This window comes from Myripristis murdjan, chromosome 17, assembly GCF_902150065.1.
Source record: "Myripristis murdjan chromosome 17, fMyrMur1.1, whole genome shotgun sequence".
Classification (NCBI taxonomy): Eukaryota; Metazoa; Chordata; class Actinopteri; order Holocentriformes; family Holocentridae; genus Myripristis; species Myripristis murdjan.
In genome coordinates this window covers 21,020,824-21,041,613 of record NC_043996.1, presented here as the reverse complement: position 1 = coordinate 21,041,613, position 20,790 = coordinate 21,020,824, and the positions used below count along the sequence as shown (strand labels likewise).

The following is a 20,790-nucleotide window of genomic DNA, read 5'->3' as shown; positions in this document are numbered from 1 at the left end:
ATTCTATTGTCAGTACAAACAATATGTATTTTTTTCTAAATCACAATACAGTTTATAGTATAAATTGTATAAGAATAAAGTTAAGCGAATTTAATTATACAAGCACAGAGCCTTTCAATTCACTATGAAAAACCAGCCCGGGACAGTATGACTTATACTCACAAATTTAAAATTTATTATACCAAAGACCAAAGGAACATTTGTGTTGTCTGCTTTCCATGTGGATATATTTGTTTGTATTACTGAACTTGACACAGTCATGCCGGTGATAACAGTAACTGTAGAAGGGAGGTGGGACTAATATTACCTGTGTGTGTCCATGTATGCATGTATGTGCATGTGTGTGTGTATGTGCAAGTGTGCATGCGAAAGTATGTGTCTATTAGTGTGCGTTAGATACAGTGATGACAACGGGACATCACAAGCAAACAAAACCAAGCAAACCATAGCAATTTTGTGTAATTACACGTAAAGTCTGGGTTTCTGAACTGTAGCTGTGTGTGTATGTGTGTGTGTGTGCATGTGTGCATGTGTGTGTGTGTGTGTAGAATTTGTGGGTCTACAGTGTAAGATAGAGGAGGGTGATATTTCCATTATAGCAATCTCTGGGTGAACCAAACATACTCCCTACCACTAAAACCCTTCACCGACATACAGGTACACAGTTCCTTTAAAAGCATCAGTACACAACATTTCTCATATTTACAATCATTGGGAAAAAAAATCACCATTTCTCTCAGAGAAGATTAGTAAAAGTGACTAAGTCACCATAAAGAGTATGCAACTCCTAGGAGTTAGTCTTTAAAATTTCTACAAAAATTTCTATGCCATTTTACAGGCCAAGAGCCATGATTTACTGAAGAAATACAGTATTTTAAGTGCCCTATCTACAACAGTTAAGCGTGGTATTACTGGTGTACCATTCAACATAGTTCACTGATAATAAAAAGATTATGTGTCTCTGTTTTAAAAAGTTTTTTTTTCAGCAACTTCACTTCTTTCACATTAAAAGATATGGTAAGTTCTTAAAAAACAAAACAAACAAACCATGGGATCATTATCCATATTAACAAGTGTTGTGGCAGGCTAACACTATTGCAGAGAGACTAGTGTTGATTAAATACTCGGCTGGTCGTCTATGTAAAAACAATGTTCCGCAGTCTGTGAGAAGGGCACGACCCTGGACACTAGGGAGTGTCTCCAAAGGGTATTGAAAAGGGTTGGGTATCATTAAAGGGCTCATTTGCTTGTCCTATCCTATACGTTGCTTAGTAAAAAGAGGGATGGAGCAGATAACAGTGCATGTTACTCCAGTGGTGAGGTGATGTAGAGCGTTTTAGTGCTGAAAGTTTGCAGACTTTAGAAAAGTAGGATGAGATTTTTGTTTTCATGTGCGTTTTACAGCCTCTGGAAAAACCTCAATGTTTTGTGTCCATGTACTGCAAAATCAGAGTGGTTGAGTCAATGGTAGTGGTCTGTACAGGCTGCAGCTGGGAGCAGATTGTTGTTGTTGTTGTTGGTGGTGGTGGTGTTGTTGTTGTTGGTGGTGGTGGTGTTCAGAGGGGGGTGTCGTAGTAATCAGTGGGCTGATCAGTCCCAGGTGGCTTCTGCTGTTTCTGCTGATGCTGCTTCATGATCTCCTTCACCTCCTCCTCCAGCTCAGGGGGTATGATAAATTGGTCATCTGGGTCAGGCTGAGCTGGAGCAGTGAAGTAACCCCCAGGCTTCTTTGAGGGTGCATCAGCGGCCACCTCTATAAGGTTGTGACTCTTTTCCTGCGGTGCCACTGACCCGTTCCCCCTCCTCTTCCCCACCATCTTTCCTCCATCTCCACCTCCTAATCCGCCTCCCTGCCATGGCTCATCCCTTTCCAGCCCACTCTCTGCCTCCCCAAGGCTCATATCAACCCCTTCCTCCAGGGGCTCTGGGGTGCATGGTGGGGGAGGTGGAGGTGGAAGAGGCAGCAAGGTGCGCTCCTGACTACAGGATGGTGCTAATGAGGTTTGAGGTGATGGGGAGGATAAGGAGTCAGCTTTGAGGCAGTGAACATCTGCTTCCACCTCCACACGGCTCCCATTGGAGAAAACACCGGCGATGGGCTCCTCATCCTCGCTGTCCAGCCCATTGTCTGACAGGGCACTGGAAAAGGTGGCACTGGACAGCTGCCTCTGGAAGGAGCCCGCTAGGCAAGCTGGATGAAGGGCACAGCAACTACGGGCAGAGGGCAGCTCTGAATTTGGGTACAAATATTGGCAAGGCTGGGTGTTTGTGTGGGCCTGCTGGTGCAGGAGGGAGAGTGAGTGGGCCTGGTGGTGCAGGTGAAGGTGAGGGTGGTGGGGCTGCTCATGCAGCAGCACCAGGGAACTCTGTGGTGGCTCGTCAGATGAAGCTGTGGAGCCAACCTCACTGCTCATCTCGCTGGTGCTGATTTCACTGCTTATTTCACTGCAGGACGAGGGGGGCACAGGGAGGGAGCCGTCAGGAGCCCCAAGGGGCCTCTCCTTGATAGCAGAGGCTGAGGGGGGGTAGGAGCCCAGGCCAGGGCTCGGAGGAGGCTGGGGAGGCTCAGAGCAGCAGCAGGAGCAGCAGTCTTCACTCACACTGAGCTGGACCACAACAGCACTGAGGCTGTCAGTGCAGCCGTAGCCCTGCGCCAGCGTGCACAGCTTCTTGGCAGCAGCCAGGCCATCAGGGACATTTCGGACAGCCTCCACTGCCTCGGTGGGAGACACCGTGTCCCATAGGCCGCGGCTGCCTAGGATGAAGAACTCGTCCTGGGGAGTGAGGGTGACTGTCTGCACGTAGGGACGAGGGATGACTGATGGGTAAAGGAAGGAGTAGCCCATGATTCGTGTAGAATCAGTCACACCGTTCACCTTGTTGTCCTGTAGAGAAGAGCATAAGCTATGACTGTGCATAAACAGTTGACGACTTTTAAAATTACCACACTGGCCTTCAAAAGAATCTGGGCGGTACAGTTGAACGATAAAGGGAAAAAAATTAATACTGCAATTATATGGACGGGTATTATTTGACACATTTATTTGGTCATTTTCAAAAACATGAAAAAGGCAATAAGCAACTTAACAAGACATGACTCAAGAAATTACCCAGAAATTGGTAAAAAAAAAAAAAAAAAAAAAAGTTGCCAAAAATGACCTGAAAATTGTCAGTTTCTTGCTTTGTTGCTCACTGCCTGTTTCCCCATGTTTTTGAAAGCCACTTTGCTCAGATTTCAAAGGGTTAATTGACAGTAACTGTCTATATAGTCTTTGCATATACTTATCCTTATCCTTCTCTAAGTCCTCCACAAACACTCACACACACAGATGTGTACCTCAGTGATGATAGCCTTGTGCTGCCTGATCCTGCGGTACTCCTCTTCCAGCCCGACATTATGAAGCAGCGACAGGGGCAACGGCTTTCCATCGCGGCAAAGTATGGCCTGGCACTTGCCCACATTTGCAGCCGTCAGGATGAAGCAGCCACCAGGGTCTGTGGGGTCGTGCCTGATGTGGCACAGTGCTGCCGAGCCACCCAGCTTCTGCCCTGCAGTTCCCAGTTTCCTGCAGTGGTGAGGTCAGAAAGAAAGAGGGGATAGGAAAGTAACAGGAAGGGGGAGAGTTATATTTAATATCTTAAACTAAAAATATCAATCAATCAATTTTGTGCCAAACAGCTTCTTTAATTTTGCACCATACACTGGAGGTTTAGAGAGTACGAGAAGATGACAGACTGCAAAAAACTGCGTGAAGAATGATTGTGTAAAAAAAAAAAGCATAAACAATATCAACTATATCAAGCTTGTCATCTACCTTTGCATGACAAGAAAGGTATTGGTCATGTAGTCCTCTTCACTTTTGGTCTTATGTAGCTCTTCTGCCAGCACATCATTCATGGTGCACTGCAGAAGGTAGGGCACTTCCACATTTCTGTCCCCATCAAACACACCATACAGAGCCTCACGACTCCCACAGAAACTGTTCACTGAAAGGGCTGCAACACACAGTCTGGAGATAAAATGAAAACAAAAGGCCATTCGGTCACAAACTCTGTGGAAAAAACAATTAGAGCTAATGAAGAACAAAGTGTTTCTTTCTATTACTCCTCCATCCTCATATTGATCACAGTCACTTGTCCACACGCTTGTAACCATGGAAACATGTTCTAGTACATACAGACGCCTCCTCAATGCTTGCTAGGATTCATTTGAGTCTATGTACAGCACAATTTCATATCTCCAAACATAGTGCTCTATTAAACATCAATATGTGGCAAAGTGGAAACATTACATGTAATTGCTTCACTCGCCTTGTACATATGCACTAAAACTGTTGAATCTGCAACTCAACCCCAACTGAGATGTTCTGGAATTTGAGCATGCATGTTTCGTATTTTCAGTAAGCATTGCCTCGATATTTCACTGCATTTGAATCATCTGAAAAATGTATCTAGATCAAACGATGAGCATTCCCGAGAGGCCTGGATTAGTGAGGCTTCACTAAACTAGTATGATGCAGTTGTGCTGTAAGTGCGTGCATCATTGACTAGTTTAAACTCACTTGTTCTTGATGCCCGAGGCTTCTGTGTAACCATGACTCCACACAGCAGGCCCGCCAGATGCCTCATTCGATGAAAAGGATGGAGGCGGATCAATACGGAAGCAGCGAATATTACTGACAAAAAAAACCAACAACAAAAACAAAACAAAACAAGAAGACAGATTGTTACTACAAATCACAGTTTCATATAGAGAGGCAAGATACTTGAACTAAGGATAATATTCCACCTGGGATAAATCTAAAGGGTTGATTCTCTCTAAACATTAAAAGATAATTGGATACAAAGAACAAAAAAGATATTTGGATGGGCTAGACATTGGCAAGGACATCATGATACAGTATGATATGATTCGTAACACGATAAACAGAAAAAATCAGAACTGACTGAAAATGTACAAATAGAGCTCAAAATGGCAGCAACTGCATAACATATCAAAAATTATACATATTACATGATAAAACTGATGACAAACCGGCTCAAAATTATTTGATTCCAAATTAACATAACAATTTACTAAGACAGAATTAGCAAAATGAATTTATTTAACAGAGTACATTAAAATGTAGATGTCAAGACACTATGAAAATGAAGTGCATGAACAAAAATGCTGATATAAGTGGCTACATAATTGATTATTACAGAAAAAATTATTATTGTGATATGTAGCTGTACTGTATTTTTCACATCTTTAATGTACTTGTCCTTTGTTGTATCCTGTTAGTTGCATGATTTATGTGTAAGGATTTCTACAAAATAAATAGGAAAATATGCAAAATGTGTTTACTTGAACAGATGAATCCAGAAAACATGTCATGTCATGCAGACGTTGTAACATAAAAAAAAAAAATGTAACACAAGTAAACAACAACTCACACACAAAATTAAAGATACAAAGAAAAGTTGGGATGTACTTGAGCTGCTCGAGGGTCTTGTGGTCCAGACTGAGACGGGGGTTTCCGGTCAGGTCCAGCTCCTGAAGCTTGGGAGGCAGGTTCTCCGGCAGAGTGATCTCGCTCAGCTCATTACAGCTCAGATCCACACACTGATGACAGAGGAGAAGGTGTGAAATACACACAGGCACCGAGATGCACGCACGCACATGCGCGCGCACACACACACACACACACACACATATACACACACACCCACATGCACTCAACTCATACAGGCACCCACTACTGTTACAATAGCTGGCTTACTTTCATCTCCATTAGCTGCATGACCTCAGGAAAGACCTCGATGGCGTTGGAGTGGGCGATGAGCGTGTGCATGCGTCGACAGTTCATGATGGTGGTGGGCACGGTCTTCAGCATGTTTCCACTCAGGTCTACCTCCTCCAGCTCCTCCAGTTTGGCCATTTTACTGATGGGACGAGGGGAAAGTAGTGGGTGAGTGTAACGTGTAGTATGTAGATTAGCGAGTGAGACAGACTGACTAACTGGCTGGCTAAGAGACAGAGGAGTGTGTGTGAGGCTGTGCTCTGTGTATAAACAAGGCCTCACCTGGCTGGGAAGGTCTGGAGGTGGTTGTAGGCCATGTGTAGCACTCGAAGGTGAGTGTGGCCTGTTAGCAGCGGTACACATTTGTCTGTCAGCCGGTTATTGGTCAGATATAGTTCCTGGAGGATGCTGTGGCTCTCCTCTGATAGGCTGGATGGAGGCAGGTGCTCCAGCTTATTGGCTGACGCATTTAGGCATCGTAGACTGAAAGTAAATTGAAAGTACAGATCATACTTTTTAAAAAAAAAAAAAACAATTTCTTGTTACTGCAACAACAAACCACATGGACTGTGTGACAAAAGAAATGGGTAAACTCGTGAACCCGATTCTTCAGTAGTGTTAAAATGATTTGATGAATATATTTAGTCATTCAAAAAAATGTAGCAATAATTATTTTGGTAATCTATTAATTAAATAAAAATTCAAACCACTTGCTTATCACACCAAGATGCTAAGGGCTGCTTAGATATTTTTGTTCACATTATCTATACTTTGGGTATTTTTAGCTGCTGGTTAAACTAAGGAAACAATTTGTACTAACTTTAGGCTCTGATAACTTCCTATAACAGCTGTAATTATTTAGTGACACTTTATAGAGTAAATGATTAACAAATAATTGGAAAAAACAATTGAGAGATTAATAGGTGTTAGTTATGGTTAGTTAGCAGACTTATTCTTCAGTTGCTTACTTAGTCTTGCCAGCACTCATTAAAAAAACCTTAGATAAGCTGTAATCACCAAATGTTTGATATTTCTAATTGATAATCACTGAAGGAGTGACTGATTATCAAAATTGCACTTGCTGAATATCTTGAATATCCCATACTTGAACTGCATGATTTTCCATATTTCCTACATTTAATCATCTCCTTGAAAGATATCTGGTGCATCGTCTGAGGAAAACAGATCACTCCCAAGTCACGGTTAACGCTACCTGTCAGATTTGAGGAACAAGTTGCAGGGGAGCTCCACCAGTTGATTGTGCTGTACATCCAAAACCTCCAGCAGAGGGCGCTCCACTCTTTCAGGCAGCTTCTGCAACTGGTTGTGTCCAGCACTCAGCTTCCTCAGACTGTTGCTGCATAGCAACCTGCGGCACAAAGAGCACAGAAATGGATCGGTCAGTGCCAGAACATCAGAGATGAGAGGATTGGGTCCAAGCAAATCTGCAGTGGTGGGGTGGTGAGCGGGATAAAGAGAGAGAGGGTGAGAGAGAGTGCAAGAGAGAAAGTGAGAGAGAGCGAGGGAGGGAGAGAGAGAGACAGAGAGATAGAGAGAGAAAGAGAGAGAAAGGCATGGAAATAAGGATAGCATGGGGGGAAGATGGGGGTGATGAGGATGTGAAAACAGAAAATAGCAGCGCCTCTAGTGGAGCCTGCAGCTGAAATTCATCATCCTGACACTTACTGGGTAAAAAATAGATCTGCAGACAATAAAAGGACCAGCGATGGAGAAAGAGAGAAAGAAAGAGAAAGAGAAAGAAAAAAAGGGAGGAGAAGAGAAAGAAAGAAATCATGCATCGAGAGAGAGAGAGAGAGAGATGGCAAGAGAGGGAGGATGACAGACAGTGAGAGAGGACGAGGCCGCGAGCTGCATCTCAAGTGACCTTCCGAGAGGCTATATCAAGAGGAAGAGAATGGACGGAGGCTGTGGAGGTTACAGGCTATCTGTGTGATTTATGAGGCTCTATGGGGGATATATGACTGGTCGGCACAAGGCAGGGAGAAAATAATACGGTATTCCATTTACAGGCATTGTTATGACCCTGCTGCCCAGACAGAGCGAGACTCACCGTGCTGGGAGCTCGGTGATGAGGTTGTGGCTCATGTCTAGCACTTCCAGTTTCTTTGCTTCACACAGCCAGTCCGGCAAAGACTCCATACGGTTCCTATGGAAAGAGGGTCGATAATGATGAATTCTGTGCTGTCTGTAAAGTGACGTACATAATAAAGAACATAATTATCACTTAAGTGGGAAATTGTGTGTATTTGGATTCCAGACAGAGCTGCCCTAAGGGAAAAGGACAGCGACTTAAATGTAGTATCTAAAACATAAAAATCACAGATCAAGTCAAAGGTCAGGGTTAAAGAATACCATCTTTCACCATACTTGTAATATCTTCTTATTTGGAAAGACAGTAACAATTTTTTTTCCCACAATGAATGGCTACTGCCCTTTTCCTTTTGAAGGACTGGCACAATATGAATGAGCTAAGTTTTCAAAAAATAATATTTTGAGCTTTGCTGCTAGATTTATGTGTGTGTTTGTGTGTGTGTTTTGGGATTTTCTCACCTCGAAATGTCCATGTAACTGAGATTGGAGGGTACAGGACTTACATCCAGCTGCTGTAGCTCTGCAGGGAATAATACAAACACATTAACCTACAGTAACAGCAAGGACAAATGGGGTCTGTTACAAAAGCAAGTACACGGAAAATTAAGGGGGGGAAGGCGGGGGTGATGTGTTAGAGCGGGATGATGAAGAAGCAATGAGCAGCAGCGCTGAAGGAAAGCGGCATGCATATGGAGAGGTGCATTACAGGCATACAGAAAAAGAAAGGAGTGAGATCTGAGAGGTGAGTAATACTGAGAGGTACAGAGAAAGAGGATTCATATCAGAAGCAACAAGACGACGATTTCAATTTAGAAACTGACAATCAGGTGGCAGGGGTCGAAAGCCTTTTCTAAACCATGCAATGATTCCCCTCACAGAGAACATCGAGTCCTTCGCGCCAACCCACCGTTGTTGGAGGCGTAGATGCCTTTGAGCAAGCAACCCTTGGCCTTGAGGCTGGAGATGCGGTTTCTCTCGCAGTGGAGCACCTCGAGCCTGGGGAAGAGTGAGGCGTCCAGCTCCTCCAGCCTGTTATCCCTCACATCCAGCTGGGTCACATGTCTCAGCAGGTCAGGCTCATCTGGCACCACGCTGGAGATCTTATTCAACCTGACAGTGGGAGCAGGGAAGAGGTGAAGGGTCACTCCGACTAGATTAGAAAGAACTGCACAGTCTGTGGCCTTCCTTTTTAGGCAGTGAAAATGCCTTGGGTGATGGCTGATGTATTGTGTTCCGTGTTGAGTTTTCTTTAGTGTCTGGCTTTGCCGCGTGTAACAATGTTGAATGAAGTTTGATTTACATTTTGGGAGGTTAATTTGATTCACTTTTTAAGGTAAACTCCTGGTTAGCCGTCTATTTGCTGATGGGTAAACATCACATGACTAAGAACTAGAGGTGTGACAGGTGTGCATCGATTATGAATTCTGCTGATTCAACTGCAATGATCTGATAAAAGAAATAAATAGTTGCACTTCATAATACTTTGGCCTGAATTGAGATAAAATGCTTTGAATCTAATCGATTACTCCTCCAAAAAAAAAAAAAAGGACCTTACTTTGAGATGATCTAACAGGACACTATAAAGTGCAACCTTTTTCAGTGTTTTTCGGAATAAATAAAGTTTAAGTCCATCTGTTGTCTGATTTTTTTTTTACATTTTACAAGAAAAAGTACAGCCTTAAATTATTGCACATGTTAATTTGATGGGTATAAAATGTGGCTGAAAGCATTGAATCAAATTGCTGATTCAAACTGAACTGCTTTGTTCCAAAAAGAAAAATCATTCCTAAATTGAATCATCAACAAGTGAGTTGTGAATCAGCCAAAGATTCACGCCACAACGTATAATTAAGACATATAAGACAGAGATATTTATTTATTCTCTTAAACAACTGAGGAATGAGCCTTATGACTGGTCCACTATGCCTGCAATGGGCTTACTCATAAACTGACAAGTGCCTACTGATTTGACACTTGGCACATTTTCATGTCTTTTTTTCTGCTAAACAGAGGGGAAAAAAACAGTCACAGCTCTGAGCAGCATAAGAACACATCATCACTAAAGCTTACAAAATGATCTTTGTCCCAGTGGGTGAGAGCACGACGCCGGACTGCAATTTCACTGACTCTGTCCCAGCAACGTGAGAGGGAGTGATGTATTAACTGTAAAATAATGCAAGTCACGCCACCTCTGTGCTTTCCCAAACGACGACAAGACAAGTGGTGGAGCCGCCACGGGCAAATGATTTCCTGATTCCGTGCTGACAGGCTGTCTAGTTCTGTTATGGTTTCCTCTGAGTGTTTTGGTTTTGGTCATTAAAGGAATAACACGTGTAATACAGCACATTGCTCTCAGCATGACAACGCACTAGAGGAGATGCTCGGTCTTGACAAAGAGGCAGTGTATGCGTCGTTACCCTCCCCCCAAATCAACACTATCAGATTTTAATCATAAAACCGCATCTCACGATGAAGTTATTATTAACACAAGCAAAGCAAATGTTAGCTTTAGGGGAAAAAATGGAATAATAACTTGCAATTAAGTGTCCGAACGCGCAAACCCTCCTGTTCTCCGTACCTTAGATCGATATGTTTGACGCGGAGCAGTCTGAAACTCTGCAGGGTGAGTGTGTCCAGGCTGTTGCCAGCCATGCACAGCTTCTCCATGGACGCCAGCCTCTCCAGCACCTGTGGCACATGGCTGAACTGGTTGAAGGAAAGGCCCAGGTAGCTCAGCCTCTGGAGAGAACCCAGCTCATTGGGCAGCTCAGACAGACAGTTTCCATCCAACAGGAAGGTCTGCAAACTGGGAGAGGAAGCAGAGATAAAATGGTGAGAAGTTACTGGTAGTGAAAGACCAGACCATGTAATAAGTGATATTAGGGCTGGAATCAGCATCAAAATCTTCATAAGGATTTTTATTGGGTTAACAATATATCATGGTATGACTAATGTGCGTAAAATCGCATGTAAACAAACAAATTAATCCTCATCTCATTAAACCAAACTGTAATGATGTGCAAAAAAATGTAGAATAATTTTCCTTAAACTATTTCCTGACTAGCTCTTGTCGGTTTTTAAGTAGAATTTGCTTGTTATTGTTATTTTAGACAGCAGAATTGTGTGTCTAAGTATCCCCAAATCACCATATCGTCACAGTATGATTCTGCTGAGACAACTGTCCTCAGCTGGGGCTACACTGGCTTCTGTTTCTCAGGCTCTGTGATGATGTACTCTATAGCAATCGTTCAACAGTTTCAGCACCCACAGTTAGAGCGGTACGTTCAATGTCCAGCAGATGGCAGTAACTGCACAAAGGCCCTACTGGTCACCTCAGAATTTCACAGGCATTCCAGATCATTCCCGCAGATTAAACGAGAGGAGCACAGAGAAATTCTCCGTATCTAAGTTTGATTCCTCCGTCATGCACCATTCCCTTGCACTGTGGCTCTGTTTACCGCCGCACACATCATCACGAAAAAGCACCTGCATTTGTCCTAACCCCTGATGCCTTAACGTCTAGAATAGATTGAGGTTTCAGATTGGTTGGAAGCATATGTCCTGTTATCTAATCATATCCTAAATTAAGCTCAGGGCAGAGGCATAGCTGATCTGGGACAATTCTGAGCTGGCCAACATCTGTCAGCACTTACCGAACAAATAAATAACTCCCTCAAGCTATGTGTCCTGTGCTGTAACACCGGAGTAAATTAAGGAAATAAACACACCTTCCTGTCAATTGCCCAAGGACAACACTACTAGAGGATTACCGCTGAATAATAATGAAGAATCAGAGCTTCAGGTTATGATGTCATTTACATTTTACATTTAAATGTTTGGCATTTTGCTGACACTTGCTGCCCAGAGTGACTTAAAATAAGGGAGTGAGGATGATAAACACCAACAATACATGCGGCCAGTAAGAAGGACAGCCATGGTAAACAAGAAACACAACATCTGCGGCAAAGTAAGCAAAACAACAATATTCATCTTTCCCTAGAACATAGCTATAATATGGTCGCCCCCTCAATCCTGGAAGCATTTGTCGTTAGCCTTGTTGCAAGAAGCATGCTACCTTCCAATACAGAGACGATTGGCTCCCTGAGATTTTAAACAGATGCAAGAGAACTAGCATTCATTATTTGGGCTCAATCTCCAACTGGTTCAATTCAATACAGCTTCATTGTCCTGGAAACCTGACTTTGACCGCACCAAACACTGAGGGATTAACAAGGTTTGGTTGTGGTCAAAGACAAATTGTTGTGTTGAAAATAAAAAAAAAAAGCTGGATGTATCTGTTGCACAGGGTTTTTTTTCTTTTGTGTCTAATGTGATGGGCATAGAAAAGTGTTTTGGCTTAATATATTAATTTGTTTGTTCGTGTATCAATATCCTGATACCCACTTGGTCATGGCCCCGACAGAGCTGGGGATGGAGCCCAGGTAGTTGCAGCTGAGGTTGACCTCCGTCAGCGTGGGAATGTCACAGATGGCTAGTGGGAACTGGCCAAGGTGGTTGTTGGACAGGTTGAGGCTGCGCAGACGGGAAAACCTGGCAAGACAAGAGAGAAGAATGAGTGAGAGACTGGAGAGCTGAGAAGATAAAAAAAAAAAAGAAAAGAAGGGAAGGGAAGGGCCAGGGAAAGCACAATGAGACAAACTGAAATCAACAACTGGAAGAGAAGAGAAGAGAAGAGAAGAGAAGAGAAGAGAAGAGAAGAGAAGAGAAGAGAAGAGAAGAGAAGAGAAGAGAAGAGAAGAGAAGAGAGGAATGACAGAGTGGTTGGAGGGAGTTGTAGTTGTATCTTGTCAACATTAATATTGCAAGAGAATAGAATATATTGATGAATATATTTATGAGAAAAGCAGCAAAATATAACTCACACATAAGCAAACAGTTGATTATAATCTAACCTGGAGGCCAACAACTCTCTTTTGAGGAATACATTTGCCAAACAGAGCTACAGTGATGAATGTGTGACTGTAAAACTACCACATTATCTCATGATATATACGATACTGTGAAGCAGCCACTGTTCATTTTGACACATTTTTGGATTTAGTCTAGTCTTTAGTAATTTGTCAAAGTGTGACTAATAGTTCAAGTCACATTTTAGTCATTCGATTTTGCTTTAGTCTAGTTACTGTGAGATCGTCCAAATTTCTGATTGTATTAGTCTTATCAGTGTCGTTTTAATTTAGTCATAATTCAGCCATTCTATTTATAGGCCAAGCGCTTTATTGCTTGTTTGTATTTCAAAGAATACTCTATGGACTCTACCCTTTAACAATCATGCATTTGCAAATGGGCAAGCCTAAATTTGGCACTGAAATCTGAGGAAGTATTTTTCCACTGTGGCATGCAAAAAAAAAAAAAAAAAAAAAAAAAAAATCACTGGGAGAGAGAATTTGGCAGGGTTGCAATTTATGTTATGTAAAATTTTAGTCATTGTGCCTGAACACTCCAAGGAATTCATTTTTATCTGTAATCATTTCCTCAAGGTGTTTGTCATTGTCATTTGCATGAAAAATTGGCATTTGACAGATATGTAAATCATTTTCATTGACTAAATTAACACTGGACACAGTGCCAAATGTATGCAAGTATGTAGTTTTGTTTATGGGTTAAAACTGAAAGATGCACGGTTGAGAGTCAGCAGGCCCATAAACAAACCCTAATAGTAGGAATACGCCTTTGCGCTTGACTGTTGAGCAAACAAGCGCAGCATTGACGGCTGTGTTATTCATTCAAACACCAGCGGCCAGTGGCATTTGGCGTAGTGTCCCATGGTAGAGCAGTGACCTTCAGAGGGGTCAGGCCCTCAGGGGGGGAGGGAACTGAGGGAAAGAAGGCAGAGCAGGGAAAAGGACTCTTTTTCTCTCTCTGTCTCTGTCATAGGCACATACAGACACAAGGGTATGGTTTAAAAAAAAAAAAAAAAAAATCATATTGCAATTATTCTGACCTATACTGCAATTTAGATGTGATTCAATATTTCATGAGGGTGATCATTTTTGCATCCTGGTTTTCATTTTCACAAAAATAAATAAATAAATAAATAAATAAATAAAGAAAGAAAGAAAGAAAGATAATAATATGACTGCTGCTGAGGTCTATACCAAACGTGTTTTATTACGTTTAGGGAATATTTTATTTAATTTGCAGGCCCGGCTGTCTCGTAGCACCACAAACTTCACTTATGATATTTTGTCACATATTTCATCTTAATCAAAAAATTGCAGCTCCTGTAATTTGGATATTAAATTTGACCATATTGCAATTTTGATAATACCTCGATTATTTGCTCAGCCCTAACAGATGCATACACACCGCTGATGGCAAGGCTGGAGCAGCTGCTTCAATTGGCAATACTTGATTGTCCTCTCTCTTTTACACACACATGCACACTGAATCATGGTGGCGGAGAAAAAGGCAGCCAAGACGTCAGGACTATTGATTTGGCTGGCCAAGTAATTCCAGCTGAGGATTCCTCCTGAAGGCAGCGGGGGGGACGGCAGGCGGGGGAGGACAAGAGGGGCAGCCTCTGCAATTTGCTGACTAACGCTGGTCCCCCTTCGCAGACTGTTTCTCTAACTCTCTCATGATCTGTCGCCATCCTCTGTCCCGTCATGTCATCCTCTTCCTTTGATTTATTTGCTGCTTTCAATGTTTATTTATTCCTTTCATTTTGCTTTTATTACCACCCTTCGTCAGTGATTTTGTCTAACTCCGTCTGCCACCATTCTGTCGATCTCCCTCTCTTTCTTCACTCTCTCACGCACACACCTTTCCTCTCTGCCTCTGTTCTTTCCCTTCATCTCTGTCACTTTTATGCCCTTCACAAGTTTTAAAACCATCATAAATATGCAAACAAAGAGGGAAAAGGTTCAATCATTATGCATGAAACTTGAGCCGCTCCCCTCAGTGTGTGATGCGGTGAGGTCTGATAGAAAAATGAAAAAGAAGGCAGCAATGTGGGCTGCTATCTGATAGAATGACCATTTACCGGCTGGAGTGGTACAGCCGCAGTGGCAGAGCAGTACAAATTTATGCCAAGGCGATGGTAAGGTGTACCAAACCATGCGGTGTTTATTCACCACAACAAAACAATATGAAAAAACGGCTTCAGCGGTACAAGAATGGCAGCAATGCAGGTAGTGAGACCTAATCAGCAACCCATACAGACAGAAACTGGCACCTTTTATACTGTATCCCTGGTGTACTAAGTTGGATACCTCCATTAACAGGTGTCTAAAATTACCACATGGCTAAATTACCATACACAATATATATACACAACATAATTTAACACACAATATGTACAATGATCTATGTACTGCTGTTTAGGCCCTTTATAAATACATAAAGCATGATTACAACTAGAGGAGTCCACTCAGCACTGGCTGTATATCAAACCAGCTAAGGAGTTAGCTCTCAATTGCCGTATAAAACAGGTTTTAGAAAGGTTTTGAATCATTGCAACCACGAGAAGTCTTTGATTATACAGTCATAAGTGTGCACAAACAACATTAGGCTGCCCTGTAGTATGTGAGATCAGCCGCGGGGACACAGACAGACACATATGACTGAATACACCCCCATTTCTCCTATTCTTGGTCCTTCCCAGCATGTTTATTATGGTGTTCGTACCCCAGGGGACTCTTTTGGCCGAACACCCTGGGGCAGACACAGGACGGCACTGGGCTACGTTTGCAACAAGTGCTTTCTGTCAGCAGTTCTGCCAGGAACACAGGTTAAGATTATGGTTGGAATTAGTAATGGTCTTTCTGAAAGCCCTTGAGACTTTCCGACAAAAGGTGCTTGAGGCAAACTTCTCCCTTGTGCACACAGGACGGGACAGGTAAGAGTTTATATAAACAACTTAAAAAAGGTTTCGCTAAACTAATGCCCTCCCACACACTTTTATACCAGGATGGCACGGAGATGTTCCTGCACAAAACTCAACAGATCTCAGTTGTAACAGCTGTTCATCAATTATGAACAAACGTGTGCACAAACAGTCGGCCTATTGTCAGAGTCCAATCTAACTCCACTCGCTTTCAGGCAGGGCCAAGTACCCACTAATGCATCTGCCAGAAGGCTACACAATCGATCATGGTTTAAATGTTAAATAAACATTCCATAAATATTCAATAAAGAGTCAATGAATACCTGGTAACAAAATGTGCAAATATGCAATGTGCAAAATGTTCTGTTCAAATCTTGCAAAAAATGTATGTAAATATCGCGACCAAAGTGCAAAGCGCCATTATTAAAGTGCATAGTTAAGTTCTTTATTAAAGGTTCAATTAATATTTAAAAGCCAAAGCCGCCAGTCACTTCTAACGAGATGTCCTTTGTTACAGTATCTCAGACAAATCATTATCCATATCTGATCGGCTGGTTAGTGTCTGGGGAGGGAGGGAGTGAGAGAGGGAGGGAAGGAGGGAGAGAGAGAGAGAGAGAGGGAGAGAGAGAGAGGGAGTGAGAGAGAGAGAGAGAGAGAGAGAGAGAGAGAGAGAGAGAGAGAGAGAGAGCAGTTGCACACATTTTATTCCACCTGGAAAAATACAAAGCACTATGACCCCAAGTTAGATGTTAGGGAAGGCCAGTGTTTATGACGAAACAAAACCAGACACTTGCACACACCACACACACCAAAACACACAGACACCCACACGCGCACACAGACACCCACCCACACACACACACACACACACACACACACACACACACACACAGACGCCTACATTCATAGGGGTCTGCACAAGGAATATACAAAGAGGCATTTGTGTTATGTCACTGACTTGAGCTGTTTTGACTTTAGTCTCTAAGGATCCAAGCCAGTGCCCAAAGCCTTCTGCTGCACGTTTTTGTCAAAATCCTTTCATTTGCGGTGGACTACTCTGCTCTTGCTCATTACTGACCTCGTTTTCTACCATGCTGGGTCAAATATGGATGAGCCTGCTTATGCTTGGCAAAAAAATTGGATGCTATCTCACTTGACCAGCAGGGGTGCTGTGAATCAAACAGACTGCCATATAAAAAATAACCTTACTGAGCCACTCAGATTCAAATCCATAGGCTTGTCTCCCATCATTTTCTTGTCACACTGGTAATTATCATGAGGATTAGCAAAAGATGAGACAGAAAATGATCATGCTAAAGCATCAGAAAATCTTGCCTTCCTACTCCTTCATAGCATTCACTCAGGAAGCCACAAGCATGTTCAAATGTAAAGGCGCACATGCACGCACACGAACACACACACACACACACACACACACGGCTGTCAGTGCAGTCATCTTAAAACGAAAACAGAGAGCCACTGTACAGTGCCAAGACTCTGTATGCACTGACCCCAAATCTGTAGCCTGCAGACACTCTTTCTGTTGTATACAACCGAGTCTCTCTCACTCTCATAATCACACACACACATACGCATGCAGGCAAATACACACATACACACCAATGCCCCATTCTCCAAGCCTTTCCATCACACAGTATCCAGCATCAGACTCACGCAATATTCTCACACACCGAGTTAAATGGTGAATTATCTTCTGGCAAGAATCTTAAGAAAGAAAGGCTGTGACAGGCATGCACATGCCCCTGAGTGCATGTGCATGCGTGCATGTATGCATGCTCACACACATGCTCACACACACATGCTCACACACACATGCTCACACACACACACATGCACACATGCACACACAGATACACACACACACACACACACACACACACACACACGTGCATGCTCACACACGCACATCTTGGCTGTGGGCTTTAATCTGGGACCATGATAAGCATGCAGCAGATGGTGCCCACAGAGAGAGAGAGTCAGGGAGGCCAGGCATATTAAAAGCTTCCCTGCAGACACATCTACCCTTCTGGGCTCTGCCCAGACGTTAGACTCGTTTGGCCTAGCCTGCTACAGCGTCGCCCTGGCTAGCCTCTTTGGGCCCTGCATGGCAATGGCCGTGGTCCTAGACAGCACAGGTCGATGGCTTGCAAATTACAGGCGATTGCAAAAGCTGTCCAAATCAGTCAGCCATGACCTGCCATGTCCAGCCTTGCTGTCTCAGTGCCCCATCTCCTCCCAACTCTGCTTGGTCCTGTTAATACCACAGCCCAGCCCTGCCTGTCTCACAGCCAAATTAAGCTCAGCTTTGCTAAACCTTGTCAGGTCTCATCTTGCCCAGGTAACTCATCCCCCATCTAACCCCAACAGGTTTTCACAGAGGCCACTCTCACTTACAACGCCCTGAACTCTCTTAGCCTGTAACACCTCCTCTGGTCTGTGTTCTATCTCTCCTCATCTCCTGACCTCTGTCTGTCTCTTCCGTCCTTGTGGCTTAGCCTCAGGTGTGTTCTGTTTTACAGCATCATTGTACCTCTGCAGCTGCTGCAGTCGCTGGTCTGCAGGCAGGAAGTTGTGTTTGAGGTTAAGGTGGGTGAGGTCGTGGCTGTAGAACAGGTTAGGGGGAAGCTGCTCCAAGCTGCAGCAAGACAGGTCCACTGAGTTGATCCTCTGTGACACCATCTACAGAAGAAAGAAGGCAAGGTGACAGAGAGAAAGAGAAAGGGAAACCTGGAGTTAAACGGGATTATCTCCATTGCTAGGCAACATTACTGGTTTAGTGTATGTTTGTGTATGTGGCCTGCCCTCAAAGGGTCCAGAGGTCATTCCCCAGCCAATCGTCTTAGGATTAGAGAGTCAGGGGAAGTGAAAGGAAAGTCCAACGGGTTAGTGCACGCCACTGATCTAACATGACACTTTATATCGCTGTCGAACCTGATCAGTAACAAAAGCATTCAGTAGTTAACATGGAATTGTTTGTTGGTCACATTTACAAGGCTTTGAAACTGACCTCTAAACTGAAATTACACCCTCAGTCTAGTCTTGTGTGAGCAAAGCCATAGTTTCGTCCAGCCTTTCAGAGCAAAGCTAGCCAGAGGCTCATCAGTCGTGACTGGGGCATGTGCTGCTTCTATCCAAGCTTCTATTCTGAGTGGCCCTCTGGGCTCTGGTGACACGCATGTCCCTGATAATATTTAGAAAATAGGTTTTCTGGCTATGGCCTACTTGAGTTCAAATGAGAGAAAGGAGAAAGAGACAGAGCCACGAGTGGTGTTTATGCAAGTGTTTGTGTACGTGTGCACCCAGAGACACTTGAGCAATATACTACCAAGTGGTCCTACCAGCAATAAAATTTGTGCACCTCCCCGTCCATTCGGCTCACATGGGCAGTAAAATCGTCAGGAGTGCAAACCTATATTTTCATTTCAACTTGCACTAACACATGTTCTCATAAGCTATTCAGCTGACCCGTAAATGGCACCGGGAGCATATGATCATATTCTCTGCCTCTCCCACACAGGCACACACATATGTTAACACACAGTACCTTGGCAGCATGTCTGTGCCAGCGCAGGTGTTCTGTGAAGCTGTCAAAGCTGACGTAGTAAGTTTGACTCTGAGGTCCCGCGGAGCTGAAGGCCAAACAGTGATTGTGCTTCTTCACCTCCTCCACCTACAGCACAACACACACAACAACAATGTTATTAGTTTATAACACATACAAAACTATTGACAGACCAGAAATTAATATGAATGACACCCCATTGGCTGTAAACTCAATCCTGCTGTGGGAAATATTAACAGTTGGACAATTCCTTCGGCTGGGTTTCATTCTAAATGGCCTTTGTGTCAAGATATTATTGCTACTATTTTTAAAACTGAAATGGCTGCAGGGTTACAAAATTCAGTCAACCAAGAGAATTGCTCATAAGTATAAGTAAGGCATGCATGATCATGCAACGAACACATGTGCAGGACATGAGCAAGAATAAATGTGTGCGAATACAGTTCCATTTGTGAAATTGCTTTTTACGCACGCACACAGATTCACACACGCATACAACACATACTCTACACACACTCTATGTGGATACGTGGCGGACTAGTCTTGGTGCCTGAACAGAATGTTTGTGCGCATTTACAGCCGGTTTGTGTATACACACGCAAGCGAATGCACACACACATGCACTGTATGGATGAATAGCTGACTAGATATGAAATGCCTGATAAATGGGTGTGGTGGGATATGGAGCGTTCATTGTGTCAGGCAGATAGATAGGGAGGCCGTTTTTGAGGAGAGCCCTTAGAGCTTATTTAATGGCCTTGTGGATACACAGAGCCATAAAGCAATAAACGGATAAAAGTCATTACTAGAGGCTCACTCCTTAACTCCCCGCTGGAATGAAGAAATTCCAAAGCCGGAGAAAAATCTATTTTGGAGGAGTCCGTTAAAAAACAGGGCAGAAAGTGATAAGGCTCTAAATGGTGGATGAGTGAATATGGGAATCCATTAGGTTATACTGCTCATTTTGTCATGTCATGACCCCAGATAAGAAGTGGAAAATCACAGACATCCATGCAGAATTCAGAGCACATTATGAGTGTGGGAAGTCAGGCTAGCACCATGCAGTATCTGTTTCACTTTGGGCTGAAAATGAACATGTAGGAAGAACTGCTGATGCCACACTGAAGGGCAGATCGCCGTTGAAGGTGAAGAGTCATCTGGGACAAGGGATGCACTTTTTTTTTTTTTTTTTTTTTTTTTTTTGGAGGCTGATACTGATATCTGGTAATATCCCACCCATAATGCATTTTTGCAACAAAAAAACATCTTAAAATAACAGTGCTTTTTAAACAAAAAAACAAGATTATTTCATCTGTTGCTAATTTTACAGTTGTATTAAGAGACATATGCCTAGAAAAAAGTTAAACAACTGCCAAAATTCACTATCAGCCACAGATTAACTGTAAAAATAAGGCTACACCGACAAGATATTGCTTTTTAAACCTGATATCGGCTGATAGTTT

General features: G+C 43.1%; 1 protein-coding gene across 1 annotated transcript in view; it reads right to left on the bottom strand.

Moving 5' to 3' along the window:
- Positions 1-150: 150 nt before the first annotated feature.
- Positions 151-20,790, bottom strand: part of phlpp1 (PH domain and leucine rich repeat protein phosphatase 1) — a 48,774-nt gene continuing 28,134 nt past the window's right edge. The window contains exons 4-18 of the mRNA XM_030073741.1: positions 19,310-19,435; positions 18,296-18,444; positions 12,300-12,446; positions 10,474-10,701; positions 8,803-9,005; positions 8,355-8,415; positions 7,855-7,950; positions 6,997-7,152; positions 6,066-6,266; positions 5,763-5,925; positions 5,475-5,605; positions 4,563-4,676; positions 3,816-4,010; positions 3,338-3,566; positions 151-2,885 (exon numbers count right to left, since the gene is read on the bottom strand). Of these exons, the coding sequence (XP_029929601.1) occupies positions 1,557-2,885; positions 3,338-3,566; positions 3,816-4,010; positions 4,563-4,676; positions 5,475-5,605; positions 5,763-5,925; positions 6,066-6,266; positions 6,997-7,152; positions 7,855-7,950; positions 8,355-8,415; positions 8,803-9,005; positions 10,474-10,701; positions 12,300-12,446; positions 18,296-18,444; positions 19,310-19,435 (3,528 nt within the window). The 3' untranslated portion in view covers positions 151-1,556. The remainder of the gene's footprint in view (positions 2,886-3,337; positions 3,567-3,815; positions 4,011-4,562; positions 4,677-5,474; positions 5,606-5,762; positions 5,926-6,065; positions 6,267-6,996; positions 7,153-7,854; positions 7,951-8,354; positions 8,416-8,802; positions 9,006-10,473; positions 10,702-12,299; positions 12,447-18,295; positions 18,445-19,309; positions 19,436-20,790) is intronic.